Here is a 27,705-nt window from a genome sequence, read left to right on the forward strand (position 1 = left end):
GGGGCGGGGCGGGGAGAAGGGCGGAAGGGGATGCTAAATATACATAACATACATTTTGCCACTTAGTCATTTAAGTGTACAGTTCTATGGCATTTAATACATTTACATTGTGGTGCAACCATCACCACTATCCATTTTCAAAACTTTTTCATTTTTCCCAATGAAAATTCTGCACCATTAAACACTAAATCCCCATGCCTGCCTCTCCAGGTTTCTTTCCATCTATCAAATTTGGGGAGTCCTGTTGCCTTCTACATAGAGTTCTTTATACATGCTGATCCCTCGTTTTGAAACACACTTCCTCTCTGCCCAGTGACTACTACTATTTCCGCTCTCCTTTGCCGAGTTACTGCTTGCTACTCAGGGGATCCTCTGAGTCTAGGTTAGAAGTGCTTGCAAATCCCTCACCCCACCCCAAACCCTGCACCGGACGGATGAGTAGTTTGTATTTATGCAGGATTTAATTATTTTGTGTTCTCATCCATCTAGCCAACTGTGGGTGTCACCGCCCCCAGCTGGGGTGTGCCGCTCAGCGGACGGACTTTGGCACCTCCTCCAGGCTGGCAGTGGGCAGTGTTCTTCGGTTTGCCTATTTCGGTCCTCCCGCCCAGCCGCGCAGACCACAGAACACACGCCCGGGAGAGTCGCTCAGTCAGGCGGAGTCTTCCAGCCTCCAGACGTCAGCCTTGTCCGTTACCCGGCAGTACTCGAACTTAGACTACCAAGCCTCCTCGCACCTCCAGACGCGAGAATTACAGATTTGGACCTCAAACCTGCGCGGTGAGAGTCAGGAGATGGGAAGGAGATGGGAAACGCGCGCTCCAGTCACGCCCCCTCAGCATTTGGGTCGCGGCCCTTTAAGAACGATTCAATTCCCGACTCCGCAGGGACTGGGCTGTAAAGGGGGCGCCCGGATTGGTCGGTTTGGGTGCGGGTGTCGCCTAGCACTAGCGAATGGGGACTCGAGGATGGCGCGTGCGCACCACCGCCTACCTGCGCCCGGGACACCGATGTCCTGCGCCGGGTCCGCCCGATGGGCTAAGGTTGCCGAGGAGGCGGGGGTCGGCGCGGCGACACGGCAGTGGGCGCCGACTTCTGAAGGCCGCCGTCGGGGCGAGGTGAGGGCCGGCGGCGGAGACGGGCGCGAAGTCCGTTAGCCGAAAACAGGCGGGGTCGGGTGTGGCCCAGGGCGGGCCTGGAGGTGGAGGCGGCCCGGGCTCGCCCCGCCCTCCCTCTGGCAGGGGCTCCGTGGGGTTTCCCCGAGTCCTTCGTCCGCTTTCTCCCGCCAGCGGATTTCTGGACCTGTGGACAAGTGCTGGCGCTCGCCTGAGGTGTCTTCGACTGACAGATGCGCGCCGAGCGCTGCCCTCAGTGGGAGGAGTGTCCTGGGGGAGGAAGAAGACGATCGTTGCCTTAAGTATCTGCGAAGCTCGGGCCAGAGTATTGGCTACTTCAGTAGCAAACTTCCCCTTAGCCACTGGCACTACCAAATGCTGGAGAGCCTGGACCAACTTTTTGGAACATCAGATGTAGGGATGTTTCATTACAGGTTTTGTGTCCATTACAAAGACCTCCAGAGTCAGAAAAATAAAGCTTTCCCGAGAATTATTCGCAGAAATCAAAGCCATGAAAGAATATTTCCGATGGTGAAAGTAATGGGTGAAGTATGTGATATTATCAGGAAAAAAAAAAAAAATCACAACTGAAAACAAATGGATAGGGTAAATCTTAAGTTTTTTTATTGGTGCATTATAGTTGTGCATACTGATGGGATTTGTTTACATTTTCGTACATGCACACTATAGAATCTTAAGTTTTGCAAAGGATTGATTTTGGTAGAGAAACTTTTAGTAAAATGAAAATGGAAACAGTTGGAAGTGGTTTAACATCGCTAGATAAAATTAAGTTGGCTAGATAGAATTAAATTGGCATAGTGGTTTCCTCAGGAAAATATTTGTGAACAATGTTGTTATAGATCTAATTTATTTGGATTTACAACATGGAGGACATCTTGAGGCCCCAATGTTTTTTATTCCTATAAGGAATTTAGAGATCAGCTGTATCCAAAAGGTGACTAATGGTCAGAGAGGAATACTAAGGAAATCTAGTGGGTAAGGGACAAGTGTAACCTTAGGTTCCTTCCTCTGCCAACAGGTCTCTGATTTTTTTTGTTTGTTTGCATTAATGCTCTAGGAGAAAGAATTATTTAGAGAAATGGAGTAGCTGTAATCTGAAGGTTGGTTTTAGAGAATCAGGATGTGGTGGAAAGATCATAGACTTTTGAATATGAGGAAGGTTTGAGTTTGAATCCTAGTTCTGCCTCTTAAGCCTGAGAGCTGAGTTTTTCTACCTGTCCAGTGTAGTTTATGCCTATATTATAGATAGTTATGAGCAGTTAATAATATTATCAATATTAAAACGTTCCTAGCACATTGCCTAGCATATACAGTTGTCCCTCAGTATCCTTGGAGGATTGGGCTCAAGTCCCTAATATAAAATGGCATAGTATTCACATATAACCCATGCACATTCTCCTGTATACTTTAAATCATCTCTAGATTACTTATAATATGTAATATAGTAAAATACTATGTAGATAGTTATTACACAGTACTATTTAGGGAATAAAGACAGAAAGAAAAGTCTGTATATGTTTGGTATAGATGCAGTTTTAAAAAATATTTTGCATCTGAGGTTGGTCGATCTACTGATATTGTACCCATGATACAGAAGGATGACTACAATATTAATTCCTATCAAGTTCAGCTTCATATTCATCTAAGTTCCTAACAAATATCATAATTGACTGCTGTTTTCTTCTCCATCCGTTCTCCAAGTTACTCAGGGGATCTACAGATTAGGTGACCACTATTCCAGTCCTGTGACGAAAGGAGAATACAGTTTGGGTGACACAATTCAAGTTTTGTCTTCTGTATGATATATTTGAAGAGAGATAGATACACCTTATGGTAAACAATTTTAACAAATTTCTGTGCCAAATTGAACTTTTTTTTCTAGTTTAAATTCCCATTTTGCAATGCCCAGTCATCTCCCACAGTTCCTCTTCCTGTATGTGGTAGGGATTTGGGAGTAGGGGTAGAGTAAAAAGAGTTGTAGAAACAACAGGAACAAGAGTGGCATGAAGTCTTTACTAGTAGAACAGGGATAACTATTACATAGTTTACAGATAATAGGAAGTGGTAGAGGAAATGGTAGGGGCGGGTCAAAATATATTTTACAAAGCTTAGTAATAGGGCTGGATTTGTGGCTCAGTGGTAAAGTGCTTACCCAGCATGCATGAGGCACTGGGTTCAATCCTCAGCACCACATAAAAATGAATAAATAAAGGTGCTATGTTCATCTACAACTAAAAAAAATTTAAAAACAGTAATATGGAAAAATACTTAGTAATATGGATATATTTAATTACTATGTCACATTTCTACCTAAACCAAACTCCATCTGTATAAACCTTTCTTGTTTTCTAAGTAGAGATTTATTGTGGGAAAGTGTTCAAAATATAGTTCAGAATTATGGCAAGGAACCTGAAGAGCTACATTTCTTTTATCAGTGAGCAAAATCAAGAAAGCCTTCTCATTCACTCATTTACTTAGTTGTTTTGTCCTTACAGAACTTATACTGATTTTTCTATAATTGTGACTTGATTTTCCAGACTCATACCATTGCTTTCCTGTTTTAAATTCAATACTAAGTATCTTCAAGCAGCTTTATTTTATGTCAGCTGCCGATATTACAGTGTCTTCCAATTTGAAAATGTCATATAGTCATGGAGCTGTTCATTATAAAGTGCACCCTTCAATGTCCATTCACAATCAGAACTACAGTTAATTAGCAAAGAAGACTACTGTGATATTGGTGGAGATATTTAAAAATGATATTTAAAAATAAAAAGAAGTATGAGCATAATTTAAGTGGCACCTGAGGACCTTAAGTACATTCTGTTTTTCAACTTTTATTTTATTTATTTATTTATTTATTTTTTGTGGTGCTTGGGATTGAACCCAAGGCTTCATGCATGTCAGGCAGGAGCTCTACCACAAAGATCATCCTTTTGCCATCCCACAATAATCACACCCATTCCCATCCTCCTCACCATCTTTAATCTCCCTCAACCATTTATCAGTTCTCCATCCATGATTCTGTCATTTTGAGAATGTTACATAAAAGGATTTATGTACTATGTTACGGGTGTGTACCACCACAACTGGCTCCAAGATTCCATACTTTTATCATTTCCTTTAGTCATTCTTTTATAGCAGGCAGGTTAGTGACAAACTCTTTCAGTTTTTCTTCATCTAAGTATGCTGATTTTGCCTTCATTCTTAAAGGATATTTTTGCTAAGTACAGTGGGTTGGCAGTACTTTTGCCTTTAGCACTTGAAAAATGTTTCTTCCCTTTGTCTTCCTTGGTTTCATTGAGAAATTATCTGTCCTTTGATTTGTTTTCCTCCATACGTGTGGTGGTGTTTTTCTTTCAAGACTTTGGTTTTCTTAAGTTTGACCATTGTGTGTGCCAACATGACTTTCTTTGAAGGTACTGTTTTTGAGATTTGTTCAGGTTCTTCATTCTGTAGGCTTATTATGTTTACTGTATTTGGAAGGTATTTCAATATGGTTTCTTTGAATACTTTTTCAGCCCTTCCTCTTTCTCCTGTACTCCAGGACTCCATTGACATCTTAGATCACTTGTTATAGATCAACAGGTTCCTAAGGCTCTGTGAAACAGTTTTCAATCTAGTTCTTTGCAAATTGCTCAGATTTGGTAATTTCTGTGTTTTGCCTTCATGTTTTCTGATTCATTTTTCTCCCACCTTCATTTAGCTGTTAAGTCCATCCATTGAGTTTTTAAAAATTTCAGTTATTTTTTAATTCTAAAAATGTTTAATGCTAAAATTTCCATTTGTTTGTATATTTTCTATTTCCTTGCTAAGATAAATTTTTTTTTTCATTTCTCTTAAGTGTGTTCATAGCTTCTCATTGAAGCATATCTATGGTAGCTACTTTAAAGTGTTTGTCAGATAATTCCAACATCTCTATCAACTTTGGAGTTGGCATCATTTGATGTCTGTCCCTTCTCATTCAAGTTGAGATTTTACTAGTTTTTAGAATGTAAAAACTATTGAAAGACCTCCCATGTTCATGGATTGGGAGAATTAATATTATTAAAATGCCCATGCTACTCAAAGTAATCTACAGACTCATTATAACTTCCATCAAAATACCAGTGACATTCTTCACAGAACTATAATAAACAACCCTAAAATTCATATGGAAGCACAAAAAGATCCTGAAACAATCCTAAACAAAAAGAACAATGGTGGCGCTTCCGCCATCTTTCCAGCCTCGGTTGGGCGTGGAGTTGCTTCTGGAAGGATCGCACAATGGCAGTGCAGGGGGAGCAGCAGGTACAGCGCAAGCTCGTGCTGGAGGGCGACAGTAGCTCCAGGAAGACAATGTTTGTGAAGTGCCTCTAGCCTGGCGAGTTTGAAGTACACAACCACCCTGGGCCTAGAGGTCCACGTGCTCATGTTCCACACCAGCAGAGGGTCCATCAAGTTCAATGTCTGGGACACGGAGGGCCAGAAGTTCGGTGGCCAGCGGGAAGGCTACTACATCCAAGCCCAGTGTGCCACTATAATGTTTGATGTGACTTCAGAATTATTTACAAAAATTTGCCTAACTGGCACAGAGATCTGGTATGATGTGTGACAACATCTCCATCTTGCTATGTGGCAACAAAATGGACATTAAGGACAGGAAAGTGAAGGCAAAATCTGTTGTCCTCCACCAAAAGAAGAATACTAAGCACTATGACATCACGGCCAAAAGTAACTACAACTTTGAGAAGCCCTTCCTCTGACTGGAGGGAAAGCTCACTGGAGACCCTAACTTGGAATTTGTTGCCGTGCCTGCTCTTGCCTCACCAGAGGTTGTCAGGGGCCCTGCTTTGGCAGCCCAGTATGAGCATGATTTAGAGGTTGCTCAGACAAGGGCTCTAGCAGATGAGGACGATCACCTGTGAGAAGATGAAGCTGGAGCCCGTCATCAGAAGTCTAGTTTTATAGGCAACTGTCCTGTGTCCGGTGCCCTGTGTGTGCCACTTTACTAAAATCCAGCTAAGCAGGCCTGTGCTTCATTTGTAGAATACTGAAGGAGAAATGGGCTTTGGAGCATATGTGGCAGTTAAAAAAAATACCATCATTCTTTAAACCTGCATATTTATCTGTTTGGAGCACAGTTGTTTCTTTCTTGAGTTTTAAATATGACTGCTACAGTCACATCACAGTATTCAATGATGAATCTTGTTATTCCCATTCCTTTTTGTTTAGCATCAGAATAAACTTGTATTAAAAAAAAAAAAAAAAGATGCTGGATGCACCACAATACCTGATTTTCAAGACATAGTAGAGAGTCATAGTAACAAAAACAGCATCATATTGGCATAAAGACAGAGACCAGTGGAACAGAATAGAGGATCCAGAAATAAATTTATGCATTTTCAGCCAACTGATTTTTGACAAAGGTGACAAAAATATATATAAAAAATATATATTTTAAAATATGTATTCTAAAATATATATTAAAATTTTAAAATATATATTTTAAAATATATATAAAAATATATATATATTGGAGAAAGGACAGCCTCTTTAAAAATGGTGCTGGGAAAATTGGATATTCACATGTGGAAGATTGAAATTAGGCCCCAGCTCACCCAGAACAAAAATTAACTAAAATTGGATCAAAGACCTTATTGTAAGATCTGAAGCTCTGAGGCTACTAGAGGAAAACACTTCAAGATATTGGCACAGGCAACAATATCCTGGATAGGACTCCAAAAGCAAGGAAACAAACGTGTAAGACAAATGGGCTTATAGCAAACTAAAAAGCTTCTGCACACAAAGGTACAACACAGTGAAGAAACAACTTAGAGATTGGAAGAAAATCTTTGCCAGCTAATTTATCTGACAGAGAACTAATATCCAGAATATCTAAAGAACTCAGAGAATAGCAAACAAATAAGGTTGCTATTTTAAGGTGATCCAATAAAAAATGGGAAAAGGATTTGAACACCTCTCAAAAGAAGAAATGCAGATGGCCAATAAATATAAAAATGCTTAATATCTTAATACATCAGGGAAATGCAAATCAAAACTATAATTAGAGTCCATCTCACCCTAGTTAGGATGGCTATTATTAAAAAAATGCTAGTGAGGTTGAAGTTGTAGAGAAAGAGGAACTAATGTACTGTTGGTGGGAATGTAAATTAGTACAGCTACTATGGAAAACAGTATGGAGTTGCTTAGGGCTTCAATGGGTTGCTGAGGCTGGCTTTGAACTCATGGTCCTCCTCCCTCAGCCTCCTGAGCCACTGGGATTACAGGCATGCGCCACTGCACCTAGCAGAGTGCAGTTTCCCCGCCTGTGGTGTTTGACTAGAATAGAGTGGTGTTTGTCTTAAAATTTTCTGATTTACTAAGCTGTACCTTTTTGAGTTCTTTGACTAGAGAATGCAGGTTTGTTGTTGTGGTGACTTTTTTTTGAGGGGTGGGTATTTCTGCCCATTGTTGTTTCTGTTTGCTAGTTTCTCTAACACCAAGTTAGAGAATGTGTGATGCAAAAAGAAAACCCACATTCCTCAAGGCCTACGGTCCCAACCAGGCTGTCATGTTCTCTCCATCTTTCAGAATCTCCATATGTTTACTTCTTATATAATACCCAGGGTTTGTAAACTGTATCTCCTGGGAGGAGTAGGAAAATTCTTCTACCCCTCTTTCCAAAAGCAGAACTTCACTCTTCTTTTCATAATCATCACATCTCTTATTTGAGTATAGGCTATCTCATGATAATTCGTAACTTGAATTCACATCAATCATCATATCCCCATGAAATCATCAAACGCTCCCTTTTTGTATTAAAAATTTCCCATCTTTATTTTCATAAAGGAAAAAAAAATATTAAGGGTGTTGTCTCCACCCAGATTCTCCCACAGCAGTGTGTAAAGTCCCTCAGCCACTCAGGCAGCTGTAGTCCTGTAAATTCACACACACACACAAGCACACAAACACAGATAACAATATCACACTATCACCTTTATTTAAGCTTCAGAAATATTTTCAGTTTTAAAAAATGGACATGGGTTTCAGTAGTTTGCGGTCCTAGTAGCTTGATAAAACTGAAAAACGGAGTTCTATCTTAAATGTTAGTAATTGAAGAAAAGCAAGTGTAGTCATCAAAGTGTAAGATGGATGAAACAGAGCAGCTGAAAGGGACTTGGGTCCTTTAGAGAGGGGTAGAATTGGTTCTTATGGTTGCCAGCACTTGGAAATGCCACCCTTTTCCTTATTGGTTTAACACAATGTTTGGCATGTGGTAGATGCTCTATAAAAGACAGCACTACAGAGCTTGTTTTGGGGTTGACAGGTGGAACAAACACACACTTACAAGAGTACACGGTTTACTCTGTCTCCCAAAGGACCTTTTTTATTTTGCTGTAGGGTATTTCTGTCCTGTTTTGACTTTTGGCATCTCGTTAATTATCTTTTTTTTTTTCTTCTCAGTTTCTTTATATCATGGTTTAAGGCTCTTGTTGGAGATATAAACCCTAGGTTTAAATTGATCTTGTAATCTCCCCCTAACTCTCTCAGGACTTCATGCCATGTATTTCTTTTAAAAGTGTTAAATTAATATTTTAAACATTCGTGAAAGTACAGCAGATAACCTCCCTACTCCTGTGCCCTGCTTCTCTCTCTGGTGCTAGAGGTCTCAGCATTGGTCAAGCAAGGGTTAAAGCCCACAGAACCTTCTGGCAGTTGGCCTGGCCCTGCCAGTGCTGCTGGAAACTCAGTAGCTTTTGTAAAGGGATGTATTTTTTCCTGGGGCTTTTCACAATTTTACTCCCCAAGGAGAGGTTTGCAGAAAGGGGACAAATGGACAGTGTATCACTGTAGCTTCTCATGTGTATAATGGAATAATCATTCATTCATTCCTCCATTGCAGACGTGGTCTTTGTTCTTAGAACTCACTCTTGGGTGGTGGAAAGGCTAAATGAGTGCGATAGAGAACAGAGAAGTAGTGTCTTAGTTACTTACAAGAGGGAGAGAGTGCTTCCAGTTGGGCATGTCTGACAAGGTTTCATGTAGTGGGTGGATTGAGATAGTTCTTGATTTGGATTTGGATTTGAATACGAGGAGATGAAAGGAGTGACATTGCAGACCCAGGTGTAGACTGTCAAGAGGAGCAGAGGTGAGGGGTGGTGTGCATTCTTGGGGCTCCTGTATTTGAGAGGAGGAAGAATTGAGATGCCAAGTCAGGTTGCATCACTTGAGTTCTTGGGAAGACAAGTTCCCCAGTATACCTGTTAACGTCCTGTCAAGTAGAAGACCTGACAAACAGGATCTGTGCAACAGGATATGTACACACTGGACAGATACATTAGAGCTATACTGGCAGCTTCACTAGTCCCTAGCTGCAGGGCTACCACACACAGATGTGTAGGTTATATCTTGTAGGAGCATCCAATAGAGTTGGCAGGTGGGGCTACAACCCAGCCAGGCTCTGCTAGCTGAGCTGGTGTGGGCCTGTTTCCACCCTAAGAGGCACCTTTTTCTAATTTGCCAAAGGCACTATGAGGACTTAGATCTGTTTTCTTTTGTTTCTTAATGTGCTCCCATATCAGAGCCAAATATTTAGTGTTTTACTGTACTATAATTTGCTAAATGACTTCTTTCAGCCATCTGTAGGGACTCAGTCATCATTTTGAAGACTGGCTCTGTATCAGACATTTGCAGAAATTCAGGAGGACATGCTCGCTCAGTTCCATTTTTGCCTTCTGCTCTCTTTGCCACCAGCATTGGTTAGATGCTCAGAATCCCTCCTCTTTGCTTTATCGCCTTTAGATGGATATGGCAACTACACAGCTTAGCACCTACTACCCTGGGTGACCTGAGTTGCACAAATCTATCCCTGCCGCTTCAGTGTTAGGCACTTCCCATCCCTGCAGGTCTGTCTGGCACTGTGTCCTGCCATTAACTACTGTCACTACATGTTTACTCCCCAAGGAGAGGTATATGGAAATGGGACAAATGGACAATTTATCACTGGCTCCTTGCTTCTCTATCCCTTTGTACCTCATGCTAGTTGGTTTAATGCTGGAAAGGGAGGGATTCATTAGTTGGAAGTAAAAGAAGGATTACAAGTGAAGAAGTGACAGGAAAATTGGGAGCCACATAACTGTAGAGGGCAGAGAAATAATAATGGAAGCAACATTTGCAATTATAGTGGGGGTGAAGGAAGTGACCTGGAGTGAATATTTTGAGGGTGGGGGCATCTCTGGCCCTGTCTTCTGGCCTCACTAACAAAATGACCTTGCTTTCCTCAGGTGTCCTCATGACTTCTCTTGTGGACCATGTCCATGATCTTTTTTGCCAGTGTGGTACGGGTGAGGGATGGACTGCCCCTCTCAGCCTCTACTGATTTTTACCACACCCAAGATTTTCTGGAATGCAGGAGACGGCTCAAGACTTTAGCCTTGCAACTGGCCCAGTATCCAGGTCGAGGCTCTGCAGAAAGCTGTGACTTTAGTATACAGTAAGTGAACATATTCACTTATTCAGAACAACAGCAGAATATGGATTACTTTTATCCACCTGTTGAGGTCACAGTATACTGATCACCATGTGTGTTAAAAGTAGATAAAGCATCAGACAGTGGTCTTAGGTTGTGTGTTCACAACAATGGAATCGAATGATGTGGGTGGGCCGGGGTTGTGGCTTAGTGGTAGACCACTTATCTAGCATGTGTGAGGCACTGGGTTTGAGTCTCAGCACCACATATAAATAAATAAATAATAATGTAAAGGTCCATTGACAACTTTAAAAAAAAATGATGTGGATGTTCTCAGAGCCTCAAAAGTTGCTGTTCCAACTGCTGACTTCTGTCAGTGGAGTGCCCCCAAGTATTAGAAGACCTGGGTTCAGCCAGTTTTTATGACTTTAGTTTGAAAGTTGTTTTTTTTTTTTTTTTTTTTTTTTTTCCCTGCACTTAGATGCAGGGAAGGAAAAGGATTAAGGAGGGAGAGGAGATGCTAGATTAAAATGTTAGAGAGAAAGAGAAAGTCTTCAAGAGCTATTTTTTCTTTTTAATATTTTTACCTTACAAATTTTCACATTTAAATTTTTACCACGTGACAGGATCTGAGGATTGAAAAATGAGCCAATAGGTCTCTGTTTTTCAAACAATGTAAAGTCTAATGAAGGAACAAGAGAAATATCTAACTGAACAGAATACAGTGGGAAAAACTCCAGTGGAAGTAGAACCCAGGTGGTCATAATAATCCTAGTAATAACAGGTAATTGTGTGGAGTGCTTTCCATATGCCAGGCATTGTTCCTGTGCTTCTTGTGGCTTATGAGGCAAGCAGCAGTATTACACATGCTTTGCAGAGGAGGAAATTGAGGTTAAGCCACTTAACCAAAGCTGTGCTGTTAGCAAGCAGTGAAGCCAAGATTTGAATGCAAACAGTCAGGCACTGAGGTCAGATTCTCACATTTTATTGCAGTACTTAGAGCAAGAAGCTAGTCATTTTGTGGAGGAATCAAGGGCAAGACAGGTTTTAAAATATTAAAATAGCTTGTTCTAGGCACTACATCTATATTTTTTAGTATTTAGGCTTTCATTTACCAAGTCCCTTTTGCTTTCCTCGAATCATGGATTTTTAGTTGACCTGATAAGGTAGAGAGTCCTTTAAGGGCAATTCAGGTTTAGAATCATAAAAACAGAAGGGATAGTCCAGGCCTAACAGCAGGCTTAAGTGGTGGTATCAGGTAAGAAGGGCTGTGTCCTAAGTGATGTTGGGTGGCTAGCACCTACAGCTGTCACTTTGGGTGCTCAGGCACAAAAGCTGAGCTGCATCTGCCCACATTTGCAGTTCCTTTCTCTGCTCGCCTGAAAGCACCTTCCTTGATGCCCCTTCTGCATGAGGTTGTGATGAACTAATGTGTGCTGTGCCTCAGATAGGACAGCTTCTCTCTGTGGAAGGCTACTTTTCTCAGTTAAAAAGAAGTCTACAATTTCAGAATGAAATCTTGGATACCTTTTGGAAAAGGAATATAAAACGTTCTACTCATTTGTATTTTGAATTGTATATTCACCTTTATATTCACAGACAAAACTAAGACTTTCTTGTCTTATGGGTGAGCACTATCATAGCTTTTTATGTTGAAGGGTCATATTTCTTAGAGTTACCACAACAAATTAGCACACACTGGTGTCAAATAGCAGAAACATAATCTCTCACAGTTCTGAAGGCCAAAAGTCTGAAACCTGAGTGTTGCAGGGCCTGCTTCCTCTGAAGCTTTAAGACTCCTTCCTGTAGCTCTGCTCCTTTTTGATGGTTGCTGGCAATCCTAGGTTTTCCTTGGCTGATAGACACATGATTTATTCCAATGTTTGCATGGTCACATGGCCTTTCCTTTGTTTCTGTGTCTACATTTCCTTCTATAAGGGTTCCAATCATTAGATGAGGGCCTACCCTAATCTAGTATAAACTCATTTTATCTTGATTACACCTGCAAAGATGCTGTTTCCAAATAAAATTACATTCATTGGGAGTTAGAACTTCAGCATGTCTTTTTGAGGACACATTCAGCCCACAACAGGGATCCTTTTTCATATAGAAACACCTCTGTCCTAAAGAGGCGAGGCCCCTTCTTGAGGATTCCTTCTGTCAAGAGGACAGTCATCCTTTTCTTTCTTTCTTTTTTCTTTTTCTTTTTTGGTTGTGTTGGGGATTGAACCCAGGGCCTTGTGCATGCCAGGCAAGCACTCTACCAACTGAGCCATACCCCCAGCTCCAGTCATCCTTTTCTTTAAGTTGAAAAAGGTTTTATGTGGAGAGTTGCAGTTATAAAAAGATGGTACAACAATAAAACCTAAAGCCCTCCTGTAGGAAATATCCAAAAGTATGGGTAAATATATATAAAAAATTACTTTAAATGTATAGTTGAGAATGAAACAAACCCTAAGTTGCCAGAAATGAAGGGGAGCCAAATATCTCGGTGGTATGTGTGTGAACTGAAGCTGAGGTTCCTGATGATCAGTCATAGTCTACTTGGAGCTGGAGCTTTGCCACCCATGAAGGAAAGAGGTCTTTGGACTCACATAGGATGGTATGTCAGAATGAGACCTTTGCATAAAAGAAAAATACCTCATCGGGCTACAATCTAGTGAAATGATGAGAAATAGTGTGCCCTCTGATACAGGGGTAACTCATCTCTCCTGAGCTTTGGATGGGAAGGAAAAAATAAAATCTCAACTAATTGAAACCTTGTTCTTGTACCTCATGGGAAGTTGAAGTTTATATTCCCCAAGGTCTAGGGATTCCAAAGCTAAGGTTCAAACATCCATATTGGTCCCAGGTTGATGACACTTGTAAGGTAGCTGACCAAAACAAATGCAGAACCACCTTGGAAAAAGTATGCCACAACTCAGGCCTCAGGGTTCTACAGAAAATGACAAGTCCCATGGTGGAGAACTTTCAGCAAAAATGGTAACACATGAGGAGATATTCCACCATGAGTGGCAGTTAATAGACACTACAGATAGTTGAACTAGACTCCACTTGCCCCAAACTTGAAATGATAGCAGGACAGTCTGAAAAGGAGTATAAAAAGAAGAAATAACCTGTATTTGTTTTTTGAGGGCAGAATAACCTTAGTAGTACAACCAGATGAAGACAGCATAGGAAGGAAAATTATAAATCAGTCTAATTTTACATAGACACAAAAATCCTAAATAAAACATAATCAGACTAAACCTAGCAGGTGTGTGTGTGTGTGTGTGTGTGTGTGTGTGTGTGTATATACATATATATATAATATATATGTGTGTATATATATAAAATATATATATGTGTATATATATATATATATATATATATATATAATATGTAGAAACATACAACAAAGATTTATTTCAGGGGGCCAGGATGATTGAACATTAGAACATCTATTGGTGTAAATTAAAGCAGAAAAACATTATTCTCAGTGCAGAGGAGTCTGAAGCTGATCCTCCCTAATACAAAGTGCACCTCTCATGCATACATAAGTAAGTGATCACACCCTGTGGGTGACTAATACTGTTAGACATTTTAAAGGAAGTCTTAAGAAAAATAGTCTTAGAAACTGATCTAGCCGAAGAGGTAATATACATGCCACAGACGGCTACGAGAGTGTTGGAGGCCAAGAAAGTGCAGAGGTGAGCTGAGGTTGTATCTGGGTGTGGGGTGGGAACACATGAGTGTGTTTCCTGGTCATTCAGATGTTGCTCTTTTGTTTCAGTTTTTCTTCTTCTGGGGACGTGGCCTGCATGGCTATCTGCTCCCGCCAGTGTCCAGCAGCCATGGCCTTCTGCTTCCTGGAGACCCTGTGGTGGGAATTCACAGCTTCCTATGACACCACCTGCATTGGCCTCGCCTCCAGGCCCTATGCTTTTCTCGAGTTTGGTTTGTAACCCTCTTTCATGTGTACTGATCTCTCCTATGGCATTGGATGTATAGAACTTAGAGTTGAGGTTTCACTTTGATCATTGAGAAAAGCCATGAGAGGTACAAGCACCTGGCACTGAAGAAGAGCCTCACACCATGAGATTTCACAGCTATTAAATTGGCCTGGAAGCCTTGACGTTTAATACTCTGGCTTTTCATGTCTCCAGAGCCTGGGGGAAGTGAGGAAGGGTGAAATCTGAGTAGGTTATTCACCACAGGCTTCTGAAGCTGGGGTCAGTAAACTGCGGCCCATAAGCCAATTGCCTATTTTTGCAAGTAATGTGGGACACAGTCACGCTCATTCTGTTATGAGTTATCTATGGCTGCTTTTGCCCCAGAGAGCAGAATTGAGTTGTCACAACAGAGACCATAGAGCCCCCCCACACTAAAATACTGTTGAGTGATTTAAGAAAGTTTTGCTGACCCTTGCTCTAGAGCAGTACTACTCAAAGAGTGTTCTTGCATGATGTAAGCACAGAAAATGAGAAAAAGTGTTCAGAAATTTACTGTAATTCGACATTCCTGTGATTTTAAAAATGGTACTTATCAACAAGTATCAATCTATAACATTTTGAAGTAAGAAAAATATGGTCCTTCACTCTTAACTTCGGGAAGCCCTTTTCTGGACAGGGTTATTCTTTTTTAGACTGTACCAGAAAGGCCCTATGGAGGCTCAGGGACTTTGGACTATAGCATGATAATCATAGAGGGTGCTTGGTTTTTGTCAGTGTGGCTCATTTTGAGCTCTTGGGGTTGGGGGACATTCTGGGTCTTTGTGATGCTCTTGAACAAGGAATTGGCAGCTTCTGATACACATGGTCAGGTATGGGACAGCACCTGAAAATGTTGCACTTGGGCTTTCTGGCTGCAACTGCCTTAGTCCTCGCATTCCCTCTTATGGCCTACTTTCATTAGAAATGGAACCAGCGCCCTCTGTTGGTCTCACTTGAAGGAGCTGGGGAGCTTCCTAGTAGGCAGGACCCACTCTGGTAGACCCATGATAGAGAGCTCTGGCTCTTGCTCTCTCTCAAGAATTTTAGCCCTACTTTTTCCTTTGAAAAGGACATACTATCCCAAAGCAGACCACAACTGCAGCAAGACTTTGGCTCTCAGTTGATTTGGAGTGCAAGTGCCCTTCTTCCAAAACAGTGTGCTTGATCTGACAGGAGACCCTTCATTGGTACCACATTTGCTCACTATTGAATGGGAGTGGAATGTGTCCAAGCACATTGATATTAGAATTTTTGCTAAAATACATGATTTTGCTTTGTCAATACATAGCAAGTTTCACTTTAAAAGCTTGTTAAGATTTGGTAATAGATGAACCTAAAAGAATTAAAACCAATTGCTTTCAAATATGTAATCCTAGTTTGCACAACATAGTCATATTCATTTGTACTTTCAAACAAGCTTTTCTTGAGATGCTCAAGTCAGGAATAACTGTCCCCATTTTCAAGTGTAGAAATGTTGTGTGAATCACCTAGGATTGTATTGTCATAAGTGGCCAAGACTCCAGCCCCTTTCCACTTGACTCCCTTGTCACTGTGGTCCTGTGATACACTATTGCCATCTCTGTAATCACCTTTTAATCATTCCACTTTGAAGAGATTGATCAGACTAATGTTGTTACATAGTAATCATTTGATCTTGATGGATAACTTGGCTCTTCAAAATCTGGCTGATTTACTAGCTTGCTTAGAAATGTGAACTTCATTTTGCACATATTGTCATATGTGCAAATGTTATAAAACATCTATTCTGATGAGAATGCTCAACTTGGGTTGCTCTCTTTTTGCAGACAGTGTCATTCAGAAAATGAAGTGGCATTTTAACTATGTGAGTTCCTCTCAGATGAAGAGCAGCTTGGAGAAAATTCAGGAGGAGCTTGAGTTCCAGCCTCCAGTGGTTCTTACTGTGGAGGACACAGATATGGCAAATGGCATGATGAATGGTCACATACCAATGCACTCAGAGCCTGGTAAGTGGCCTGCTTTTCTCTGATACTAATGGAAGATGAAGTGACACTATGTATTTCAAATAGACTTTTTTAAGTACTAGAAATGTTTATTTGAGAGGGGAACATAGAAAATATGTTAGGAAAAATATGGACTGATTCTGTTTCCAGATTGTCATATAAACCTTAGCTGCTCTGAAAGTGGGTTGATTTGAGAGGATCTATTCTTTTGATGAAATCCAAGAGTTGAGAAGAGTGGACTTGGGAGGTTGTTTTCTTAATCAGGGTGAAATCTACAAGTTTAAATTTTGTAAATAAAATTCCTTCTCTTTTGCTAGAAGCTACTCATTGAACCATATAGATTATGTATATCCTTACTGTATCACTTGGTAAATGTTGCAAATCTCCCCTGAGAACCCCTGTACACCTTGTTGGAGAGAGGGCTGTGGTGATGAGTGTTTGGACAGGGCCCAGAGCCAGGCTCCTAGTGCCATTGCTGTCTGGCTGTCCATGAGACCTGGAGACCTCCCTCTGTCCGGGTAGGTTCCAGAGTCCTCATCTAAAGAATACAGTGTTAATGACATGCTCACAGTACACCAGCACCCTGTCACTTTGGAATTAACACCATTAGCTACTTAGCACATAACGGAGAATGATTTTTTGGCATTTCTAGTTTTATAATTACATAAAGTTAAACTGATATTTAATTAAGGTAGATATTTACAGTCTAAGAATTTTATAATGGTGTAGGAACTGAATCCCCTGAGAGAGAGAGCTGTCTGTACTGTAACAGTCTAATTATTTTGTTTTTTTTTTTTAACTGTTTTGTACTAAACTCATTGCTTGAATTTAAAAATGGTGTAATAAAAAATTCATGTTTTTGGCTTAACATTGTGTTTTGGTTTAATCTGTTTCAACCAGTAGGTTCCTAGATTGGCTCTCATGCCAATCAATAAGTTGTTCTAATTTGTATTGGGAGAACATTTAACTTTTGTAGAAAGAAGACTGGGTAATTGAATCCCAAGTTTTTCCCTGAACACAGGGATAACTTTGTAATATATGTTTTGTTTTTTAAACACTTAGATAAGTGGAGCAAATCCAGAAAGTGTCAGCTTGCCTTCTTTCTAGGACATTTTTACTGTGGTTTGACTCATCTTATTGTCCTGAGACTAGAATCTTAACAGGTAGCATGTTCTGTTCTAACAGGAACTTTGAATTACTCAGTGGAAACTCTAACACACTAACAGTAGGCATAAATTGTGTTGTGGCCAGGGGTGTGAGAGTGAGGGTGTGGGTGTGGGTGTGTGTGTGCTTGCGCACATGCACACATGTGCACGAGCATGAGAAATGTAAGGACAAGAAAGGATGATTTTAAAAGAGAATGGGTGGGATACCATTTATTATGTGAACCAGAGTTCATTTCAAGGGTTATCTTTAATGAGAGAATGGAACATTTGTTCTAATTATAATTCCAGAAACAGCTTATAGCCTAAATAATCAATTTTCCCCTCCTCTTCCCAATCATTTTAGAATTAAAAACATTTATTTGCTACCAGTTTTAGATGCACACATGACCCTGAACATTGTCCTTATCATGAAAAAGAGTGGAACATTTTACAAGCTGGGGGTTGAAGCATCTAATAAAAATGCTATCAGAATTTGACACCCAATTTACAAATAAAGCTTTGGTCCTCTCTTATGGCAGAAGTAGTTGTTTAAAATCATAATTTCTCAATCTGTAATCTCTTGATATATTTGCACCACTCCATTCTTTACTGTGGGTGGCTAAGCTGTGCGTTATAAAGTGTTTAGGAGCATTCTTGACCTCTGCCCACTGGATGCTAATCAAAAATGTCTCCAGACATTATCAGATATCCTTTGGGCAGCAAATCACCCTGGTTGAGAACCATTGCTCTAAATGGAAAGGAAATTAAGCACTTGAAAACCTGCACTTACCTAGAAAAGGACTTATTCTGGAAGATACCTCAGATTCTCAGGTCCATTCTGTCCTTCATTTCTTGCCTATTTTCTTCTAACTTCTGTTGCTTTTAAAATTAGCATGTTTGCAATTTTGTGTTTAACATCATAAGCCTATCATTAGTGGAGGTCTAGTTAATGGCTTTGCTTATCTTTCTTTCATATAGATGTTATTTTCCTCTAGACACTTATTTTTTTCTTTTCATTGTGAAGCTCCTAATTTCCGAATGGAGCCAGTGACGGCCCTGGGGATTCTCTCCCTTGTCCTCAACATTATGTGTGCTGCTCTGAACCTTATTCGTGGTGTTCACCTTGCAGAACATTCTTTACAGGTAACTTTTTTTTTTTAACAGTTTAAATTAAATGACACATTCTAGAAGAAACTAGAGTATATTTTATTTATAAAGTTGGTATGCACTGAGGTTAAAAAATTTTTAAATTAAAATGAAAAAGATTTAAAAATTTTTGTACTTTGTAGTAAGTTGAACGAACATGAAAGTTGCTCTTTTGCATATATTGTTCTAAGAAACCAGAACAGCCTGCTGGGATATTGGTATAAAATGGACAACTTGCTGTAAGGACATTGGACCACCTTTTTCCCCTTGGGAATGCAGGTGTCTCTCCAGGGCTAGATTATTCACCTGTGGCAAACTTCAATTCTCAGACTTTAAGGTTAAGTCTCTTTTTGCCCTGGGAAAAGTTTGTCCCATAGTCTGATTTGTAAAGACCTGTATCACTAGGGTAGTGATAGAGTTTTCTTTGTTGGCCTGCTCATCTCAAAGCAACTTTTTGTTTCATTGCTATTTGTTTTGGCACTGGGGATTGAACCCGGGGCCTTGTGCATGCTAGGCAAGTGCCCAGCCACTGAGCTACATCTCCAGCCTTTTTTATTTTATTTTGAAATAGGGTCTAACTGAGTTGCCCAGACTGGCTTCAGACTTGTGATCCTCCTGCCTCAGTAGCTGGGATTACAGGTGTGCACCACCATGCCCAGCTCAATGCTTTTTAAAATAGGCTTTTGAATTTTGAAGTATTTCACATACTTTTTAAAGGAACGGAATCACTATTAGTATAAGCAAATAGATAATGTTTTAAAAGATAGAACTGTAATGCTGGTACCTACATATGTAGAAGCCATAGTCTAAAGTGCAGTGGATACTGGACCTCAGAGGCTGGTGTAGATTCATGGAGAATGGCAGCTGGCTGTTACCAGGGTGGTATCTGCCTGATAACACATCTCGTCTTTGACCAGTGTTTGGTATGGTTTCAATTCTTATTATTTATGATTATTAACAACCAGATACTTGCCAACTGTCTGTACAGCTAGGATAGATGCCAACAGGATGGTTAGGACCTTGTCCCTGAGGACGCTTGTGGTACAAAGCATAGTGTGGTGACAGCACTGAGGACATGGCAGTGGCTGAGGCTGAGAAGAATTAGAGAAACCTTGGTATTGACAGATGAGTAGGATTTTGAGAGGTGGAGTGATCATGGGCTCATTAGGTTGAGGACTTAGATCTGTGGGGACAGGAGGGCACATGGTTTGTCTAGTTCATTGAGAATGGTTGCATGCCAGCCCCTGATCTGGTAGATAAATAGGGACTTGGGTCTCATTTGTGCTGTCAGCCCTACAACACTGAATGAGGGTTAAAATGCTCCAGGTTACAGTGTTTCATCTAAATATTCTTTCCTTCTGTTTCTTGTACTTATTTTAGGTTGCCCGTGAGGAAATTGGAAACATTCTGGCTTTTCTTATTCCTTTCGTAGCCTGTATTTTCCAGGTGGGTGAAGTGTTGATGGGCTTATTTTGTTCTTCTGCTGGAACTATCAGCAACTATCAAGTTGTAGATCCTGCTTTTATTCTACCAAGGTCTTGGTTTAAATCCTGGACCATACTAAGCAGAAGGACCTATGGCTCATCCTGTCTAATCCTCTCATTTTAGAGGAATTTTGGGCCAGAAAGGGGAAGGCACTAGTCCAAGGCCACAGGGCCACTGAAAACAGTATAATAGGAACTGGGTGCTTGGGTTTGATTCTCTAGAAGGGAAGGACGATGTTGCAGGGTGAGGCAGGATATTGCCCTGTATTTATTCTTGCAACAGTTCAAGTGCAGAAATACCCTTCTGTACGAGAAACACAAAGATGTGCTTTTTAAAAATACTTTTTTTAGTTGTTGATAGACTATTTATTTATTTATTTATTTATTTATTTATTTATTTATTTATGTGTGGTGCTGAGAACTGAACCCAGTGTCTCACACATGCTAGGCAAGTGCTCTACCACTGAACCACAACCATAACGCCAAAGATGTGATTTTTTTAAACGTATAACTAGGTAAAAAATAAATTTGCAGGTTTTTTTAATAGTAATACCTTCTGACTCAAGTCTGTCCCTAGGACATGAAACAAAAATTAGGTCATTAACAAGAGGGCTTGGATTATTATTTAGTTATTTCAAATAAGCTGAGTACTTAAAAGGGGTAGCATGAGAAGGAGCTTTTGTGTTCCTTGTAGGCAGAGTTCATTCTAACAAAAACCTGACTTGAATTCTCCTTCCTTGCTAAAATTTTAGTACTTTGATTGCGTTCTTAAGCTTTTTCCTTGTTTTTTTTTTTTTTTTTTTTTTTTTTTTTTTTTTTTTTTTTTTTGCGATACTGGGGATTGAACTCAAGGCCTTATACAAGCACTCTACCAGCTGAGCTATCTCCCCAGCCCAGTTTTGTTTTTTTTTTTTTAATGAAAATTTCTGACCAGGCATGGTAGCACATGCCTGTAATCCCAGTGACTCAGCGGGGTGAGGCAGGAGAATCATGAGTTCAAAGCCAACCTCAGCAACAGAGAAGTGCTAAGCAACTCAGTGAGACTCAGTTTCTAAATAAAATACAAAAAAGGGCTGGGGATGACTTAGTGTTTGAGTGCCCCTGAGTTCAATCCCCAGTACCACCCCCGCAAAAAAAATTGTTCTCAGGACACATCTGCGTACATCTTAGAATGGTTTATTTTCAAGAATTATGCGGTTGTGCAAAAAGAAGTTTTCAACCCTACATTAAAAATGCACTCATTTTTTAGGAAACTGTTCTGTAAAACCGTGGGCATAGCCCACAAGTTTTTTTAGAGCTGGCATTTCAGGGCTGCAGGGACCTCACAGTTCCACCTTTACTCCTTCAACTGTGTTTGTATCTGGATATCTTCTTCAGTGAGAGACCCTCTCTCCTGCTGTAGCTTAAGCCTTTGTTGAATTGTTCCATGTTCTGAGAATGTGCTTTTTATTTCTTTTTTAAAAAATTAAAAACTGTCTCCAGCTTTTGCAGAACAAGAATAGTCCCTTTTCTGTGAGGTCACTCTACATGAAATACATTACTCTCCCTTTTGGGAGACCTTTCTCTGACTCAGAGATGCTTTTGAAGATGTGATTAAAAAAATGTGCCCAAGGGAACTGAGCTGTGACTCAGGAGGGAACCAAAATAGTAAAATCATGACTGTCACCAGCTTGCTTGCCTGTCATGGCTCCTTGAAGGAAAACTTCCCTTGGAGACCAGTCAATCCTACTGAGAGACCTGGCTATCTGCCCACTCCTCACAACCCTCTTCCTCTCCTCTACAGCCCACAGCCTGGACATTTCTGTCTCTTATGTTTTCAACTTCTTTCCACCATCATCTGTCTCACTCTCCTTCTCTCTTTCAAATCCTGTCTTTTATCCAAAGATCAGCAGCATCCTAACCAGGAAGTCCAAGCTTCACTATAGTGAATGCAGTTTAATTAGTAAGTATATATGAAGTGATGCTGTTGGTGGCACCTGTAGGAGGTGAATCTTGCACCTAATCTTATGGCTGTTTGATTATCTCTGATTGGTTGCATTGTTTGGTCTCGTTTCAGTGTTATTTGTACCTGTTCTACAGTCCAGCCAGGACTATGAAGGTGGTGCTGATGCTGTTCTTTATTTGCCTGGGCAATGTGTACCTGCACGGGCTGAGGAACCTCTGGCAGATCCTTTTCCACATAGGAGTGGCTTTTCTGTCTTCATACCAGATACTGACAAGGCAGCTTCAGGAGAAGCAGTCTGACTGTGGAGTGTGAGGACACCATGTGATGATGGATGGATCCTTTGATTTTCTTTTGAAGGTCAATCTGTGTTTCCCTTCCTGCTTCTCCACTTCACCTCAAGTTTCCATGCTTGACGATCCTTTCAACTAAACTGGACTGAAAAACTGAGATTGGGGATTTCTAACAGGTGCAGTGGAAGTCATGAGATCACTGAATACCCACCTGGTCTTGGTCGTGTGCCAAGCATCATTGTAGAACCTCCAGTTGATCACGTTTACTTAGGACAGCAGGATCTGAGGGTTCACTCAGAAGGAGAATTATTGGAAGATCAGAATGGAAACATTTTGGTCTTTTAAACTGAATATTACCCAAACCACTAGATTCAATAATATTAGTTTTAGAAATTGGCAGTTGTCTCCAGGGAACTACTTTAAAATCTAAATCAGCATAAATGGGCCTTGGTTAGTTTTTTATAGAGGGTCAGTACAGGGTGAATTAAAAACTTAAACATATAGTTCATGGATATAAGCTAGGTAAATTTTGTTTACATTTTTGATAACTTAGGTTTGATATACCATTGAAATATTTAAATGTATTTTGGATATAAATTGAACTTAATTTAGGGTGAAGACAAAAGTAAGCTGAGAAAATCGTTAGGAAATCTGACTTTACTTAATTTATTGATAACCTTTGTGGTGGGATTGTGGGGACAGAAATGTATATTTATCTGTAGGGTATATCAGAATATTTAAAAAATTAATTGCTTAATCAATACTGTTGAATCATAAGCTTATAAACATGAGCGGACCTGAGAATTTCTGGATGCCTGACAATTGAGCACAAAGTGGAGTAGGCAAATGATGTTTGGATTCAGACACCGATCAGGCCCAGTTGGCAGAAGTTGCTGCCATCGGCCTTTGAAATAGCAGCTGAGTGCCTGTCATTTTAATGGTGATCCTGTGTGCCTCTTCCCAAAGGCACCCAAATTAATTACTTCTCTACACCTTTCCTGATGATCTTACTTGGATCAAAAGAGTCTCATTTTTTTTTTATTAGTAGGAATTAAATAGATGTTAACTTTTCAAACTTTATTAAGATACAGTTGATACATGCTCTAGAAAGTTTATTTCATTGTCAAAAAATTGGTCATCGTTTTCCTAAGTATGGCTCTGAATAAGATCCCTCAGGTCTCCAGAAATTTCAGTCTCGGTTGTCAGGCTCAAATGGCCCAGGAGGTCATTTGGGGAGTTTGCTCTTTGGTTGTTTTGGTAGTAGTCTGGAATCTGAATAGCTTGACCACAATTGCTTGGAATACTTTGGGTTGAATTATGTAACTTGATAAGGTAAAATTCTATTTTAATAGTTTTTTAAAGTAGCAAACCATTGTGAGAGTGATTGAATTGGTGGGGAAGCAAGAATGTAGTTTTAGAGAATTCAGTTGCATTTGGTTATTATTGTATTGTTATTGAGCTACCTTGGTATCATTTTAAGAAACACAAGTTTATATGATGCTTAACTGGATTGGGAAAATGTTGCCATAGAAACTTTATTTTCTTACAATAGAATTTTCTATTTTTAACCAAATACAAAATATCTGGATATGAAAAGTATATGGGCAGCATCCTCAGACAAGAACTTCAAAGTTGTCTCTCCATTGACTGCATCTTCAAAATTTCTGCATACCTGACAAATGAATTTTCAGTTTTCCTGGGAGAAAATTTTGAAGAAGCAATAAGATAGAATTGGAGGTTCTTTTAAATTAAAATTAAAACATACACAGAGCTTTAAAAGTTGATAAAACAGCTTTAAAATATATTGTTTTTGAGCCATTTTGATGTTGGTGTTGCTGTGTAGCCTGCACCCCACGTGTTTTGGGGTCAGCCTGTGACCTACATTTAGCAAGCAATAAAGAAGCAGTCCCTGAAGGTGAGCCCTTGCTGGTGAAGCTCCCTGCCCTCCCACCAGGGGAGACATTATGTACACTTGGTTGAATGTGATCTTAATCAGGTAAGGTCTAGACAGGGTTTGAGATTTATTTTTGTAAACAGAAGGAAAAAGATGTACTAGAAGAACAGTATAAATAATGACCACGAAAACATTGTTTAACCGAAATCCAGCTAAAATATACCTGCTGGAAGAAGAGACTAATGATAGAAAAGAAGTTTGCTGATTTCCTCCAAGGGAGATCGCAGGATTGGGGTTGACTTGGTTCAGAATTAGAGCTTGGTTCAGATTTAGCGCCTTGTGTGATGCTGATGACAAAACACTGGTTCCATGTCCCAGAAGTTACCTTAGCATGGACCCACTGCTGTTCTGGCACCTTTGTTGTCCCAGTGCTTGATGCTACCTGCCTAACCAACTCATGGGGCCAGATATGGGGACAGAGGAAGCAGTGCTGAAAGCAAAACCTTAATGGTGCCTTCTGGGACCAGGTGCTGTGAGAGCTTGAGCTTCAGAGAGTGTTACCTCCCTCTGCTGCGTCAGGGCAGGAGTGTGGCTCAGTGCTCGTAGGCAGGAAACAGAAGATTCTGGTTTACTCTTCCCATGGTTAGCTGAGAACTTTACCTGGCTTTCCTTTTCTAGGGTGGAGACAACTGGGGCTCATTTGGGGTGGCATTCTCTCTCAGTATTAGAGGCCCCACTGCTTGTAGTGGGAGCAGTGTGACCAGGGACTCCTGACTTTGCCTCTTGGGAGTGCACCCCTGTTATTTGTGAACTCTGTTGACATGCACTTGGGAACATAGCCCAACATTTTCAAGTTATTTAAGGGATGGGGGAAAGGGTTTCTGGAGGAATGCTGAAATGAAAGCAGTTAGTCATTTCAGTAGGCCTTACCCTTGAACTTCTCTGTTCTTTCTTAGGTGCCCTGATTCTCCAACTCCCCTGCCTTCTCCATCTCTGCCTGCTAACTCCAGACTTGGAGATAGAGGCAGAAACTGGAGTCTCTGAAGGGATAGGAAAGCCACTGAATTGTAATTGAGAGGGTAGTCAGAGGGGCTTCATAGTGGGAACAGACTGCACTGAGGCCCAGCCCTCAGCCTGCCTGGGAGTCAGGCCTCAGGGAGGGTTAGCACTTTGGTGGTTAGCGCTGCTCAGAGTCAAAGATGACCACCAGCACACCACAAACGACTGGCTGTTTGGGTCAGAGGAAGCAGAGAAAGAGGTAGGAGAGCGGAACCAAGGACTCTCTTGTCTGCTGGAAGATAACAGCAACCCCTTGGCATGCAGTGGGTGCATGTTACACCTTCATCCAGGGATGCCATTTTCTGCTCCCTGACTAGGAGTTGACTGCTTATAACAGGACAGTGCAGGACAGTGCCTCTCAGAAAATCTGCTATATGCACAATGCAGCGCAAGTGAGGACAGGGACGGGAGTGATTACTGCAATCAGATGTGCCCAGCAACCCTGCTCATCCATTGCTCATATTCCAGAATCCCAGGCAGAATCCTGCCCAGGTCTGGGGAGCTCTGCCTGTGACCCTGAGTGCTAATATTAATGGTGAAGGAGGAGTGAGTGGACATGCCCTCCGGGGGTGAAGTATTGGAAGGTATGCACTGATCAGCTGACCAGATGGTCTAGAGATTGGCTTGGCTATTCCACTCAGTCCTGCATCAGAGTGGAAGTCCCTGCTTGTCTGGCCTCAGTTTTCTCTTCTAGGAAATGATGAAAACGTCCATCTGCAATTCTTCATGCTGCTGTGAGGATGGGCAGTGGTAGTGGAAGGTAATACTGGGTGATCCATTGTTCATGTGCAGGAGGAGGTCTGCGAGTTCAGCTGGTCCTGCAGGCTCTGCATGCATCAGGCGACTTGGCACACCCATGTCTTCTGACCTTTGCAAAAAGGCCTTTTATGAGACTGCAGTGCAAAGGGCCTCATTCTTTCATTCCAGAAAAGTAGTAGCCTCTCCTTCCATGGACCCACCTCCTGCTTCCCAGGCACAGAGCTCCTGGTGGCATTGGCATTGGGTTTACTCCATGCCCATTCTGTTGGTTAGACCAAACCTCAGCGTCTGTCACCAACTCAAATGAGCAGAGCTCTGATTCTCTTGTCTAGGAACAGTGATGTCAAGCTTCTGTTGCTGGGGAAACCTCATCAGCAGGGAACGTGTAGAAAGGAACTTGTTAAAATCTGGGAATGGCTAGATATGGAAACATCTGCCCATGTGTACTGACGGCAGAGCTGTGCCTTTTATTTTAGGGTAAAATTATCAAACCCATTCTGTTCCTCTAACTTGTGTGTGGTATATATGACCTTTAGCACTTATATTTGTGTAATTCTGGGATTGCTTCAGAAGTATTAGCTAAAGAATTATTAATATGACTTAACCCCCAGAATTCGATTTTATTTAATGGACTCGTCTACTAAGAGCATAAAAAAATTAAGGCTGATTTAGCCAGGGGAAAACCATTTACCCCACTACTCATTTCCAGTGCTTGCTGTCCTTGTCATACAAGCTTCTTACTGTTTTCATGTTACAGCAAAGATCTATTTTGAGTACATGATGGGTACATTTTAACAAACTTTCACATAGTGGTAAAACCTAAACTTGTGTTGATGTACATACAGAATGTTGTATAGCCATTTATATACTATGTATATATAAATTAAATGAGGTGGCTTCAGAAGTGGGACAATAAATCTGAGGTGTTTATTAATGTGTGTGTTTGTGTTTGTACTTGTATGAACAATTCTGAGATATAGGTCTGTTTTCCTGTGGTATAAGGTGAGCCTGATATAATAGGAAGGGAGTATTGAGAGAAGTGACATTCTGATCTTCTTGTCCAGTGACATCAGGACAGGTGCAAGGGCTCAGATAGTCCTTTGCAGGAGTTTCTGAGACAGTAGTCACAGTGCTGTCCTGGGAGCTGGGTGGCCTGCCTTCTTTGCAGCCTTTGCCCCCATCACCTGCTGTTTGCCCATAGGTAGGCATGTCCCCTGCTGTGGGTTCTAGGCTTCTGCCTGTACTGAGGATGATGAAGTTTTCATCTCCCCGAAACCAACCTGGTCACAAAATGACCACCAGGAGGCGCAGCTGCTGGCTGCCTCATTGTTCCCGCCCAGAGATGGTGCCCTTTTCCAGAGTCTACTCCTGTAGCAGCTGATAGAATTCCCAGAAAGGAGGCAGGTGCGCCATCCTCTCCTGACCATCATCCAAACATTGGGA

General features: G+C 40.9%; 1 protein-coding gene, 1 long non-coding RNA gene and 1 pseudogene across 7 annotated transcripts; 2 read left to right on the top strand and 1 right to left on the bottom strand.

The window, feature by feature from the left end:
• On the bottom strand, positions 1–1,113 carry LOC306646531. Its single transcript, XR_013759864.1, has 2 exons — positions 994–1,113; positions 1–773 (listed from the first exon to the last, which is right to left on the bottom strand). It is a non-coding gene; the product is annotated as an uncharacterized lncRNA (long non-coding RNA).
• SEC22C (SEC22 homolog C, vesicle trafficking protein) lies at positions 661–27,196 on the top strand. Of its 5 annotated transcripts, none has more exons than XM_079115136.1 (7): positions 661–780; positions 10,403–10,611; positions 14,360–14,523; positions 16,364–16,543; positions 18,710–18,828; positions 20,212–20,277; positions 22,372–27,196. In XM_079115136.1, exons 2-7 carry the CDS (start codon positions 10,430–10,432, stop codon positions 22,570–22,572), a joined length of 912 nt encoding a protein of 303 aa, XP_078971262.1. In that variant the 5' UTR covers positions 661–780; positions 10,403–10,429; the 3' UTR covers positions 22,573–27,196. The 5 variants fall into 5 exon arrangements, with proteins under 5 accessions (XP_078971262.1, XP_078971263.1, XP_078971259.1 ...); XM_079115133.1 differs by lacking the exon at positions 661–780 and adding an exon at positions 1,003–1,118; XM_079115135.1 differs by lacking the exon at positions 661–780 and adding an exon at positions 1,540–1,664.
• LOC306647254 (GTP-binding nuclear protein Ran-like) lies at positions 5,146–6,094 on the top strand (annotated as a pseudogene). The gene has a single exon. The product of its transcript is annotated as a GTP-binding nuclear protein Ran-like (transcript).
• Positions 27,197–27,705: the final 509 nt, after the last annotated feature.

The sequence above is a fragment of the Sciurus vulgaris genome, assembly GCF_902686455.1.
Source record: "Sciurus vulgaris genome assembly, chromosome: 16".
In the NCBI taxonomy this organism is placed as follows: Eukaryota; Metazoa; Chordata; class Mammalia; order Rodentia; family Sciuridae; genus Sciurus; species Sciurus vulgaris.

Coding starts and splice junctions, on each gene's coding strand:
- SEC22C (XM_079115136.1), top strand. CDS start 10,430: ATGTCCATGATCTTTTTTGCCAGTGTGGTACGGGTGAGGGATGGACTG. Junction 16,544..18,709: donor ACCAATGCACTCAGAGCCTG/GTAAGTGGCCTG, acceptor TTCATTGTGAAG/CTCCTAATTTCCGAATGGAG. Junction 20,278..22,371: donor TCGTAGCCTGTATTTTCCAG/GTGGGTGAAGTG, acceptor GTCTCGTTTCAG/TGTTATTTGTACCTGTTCTA.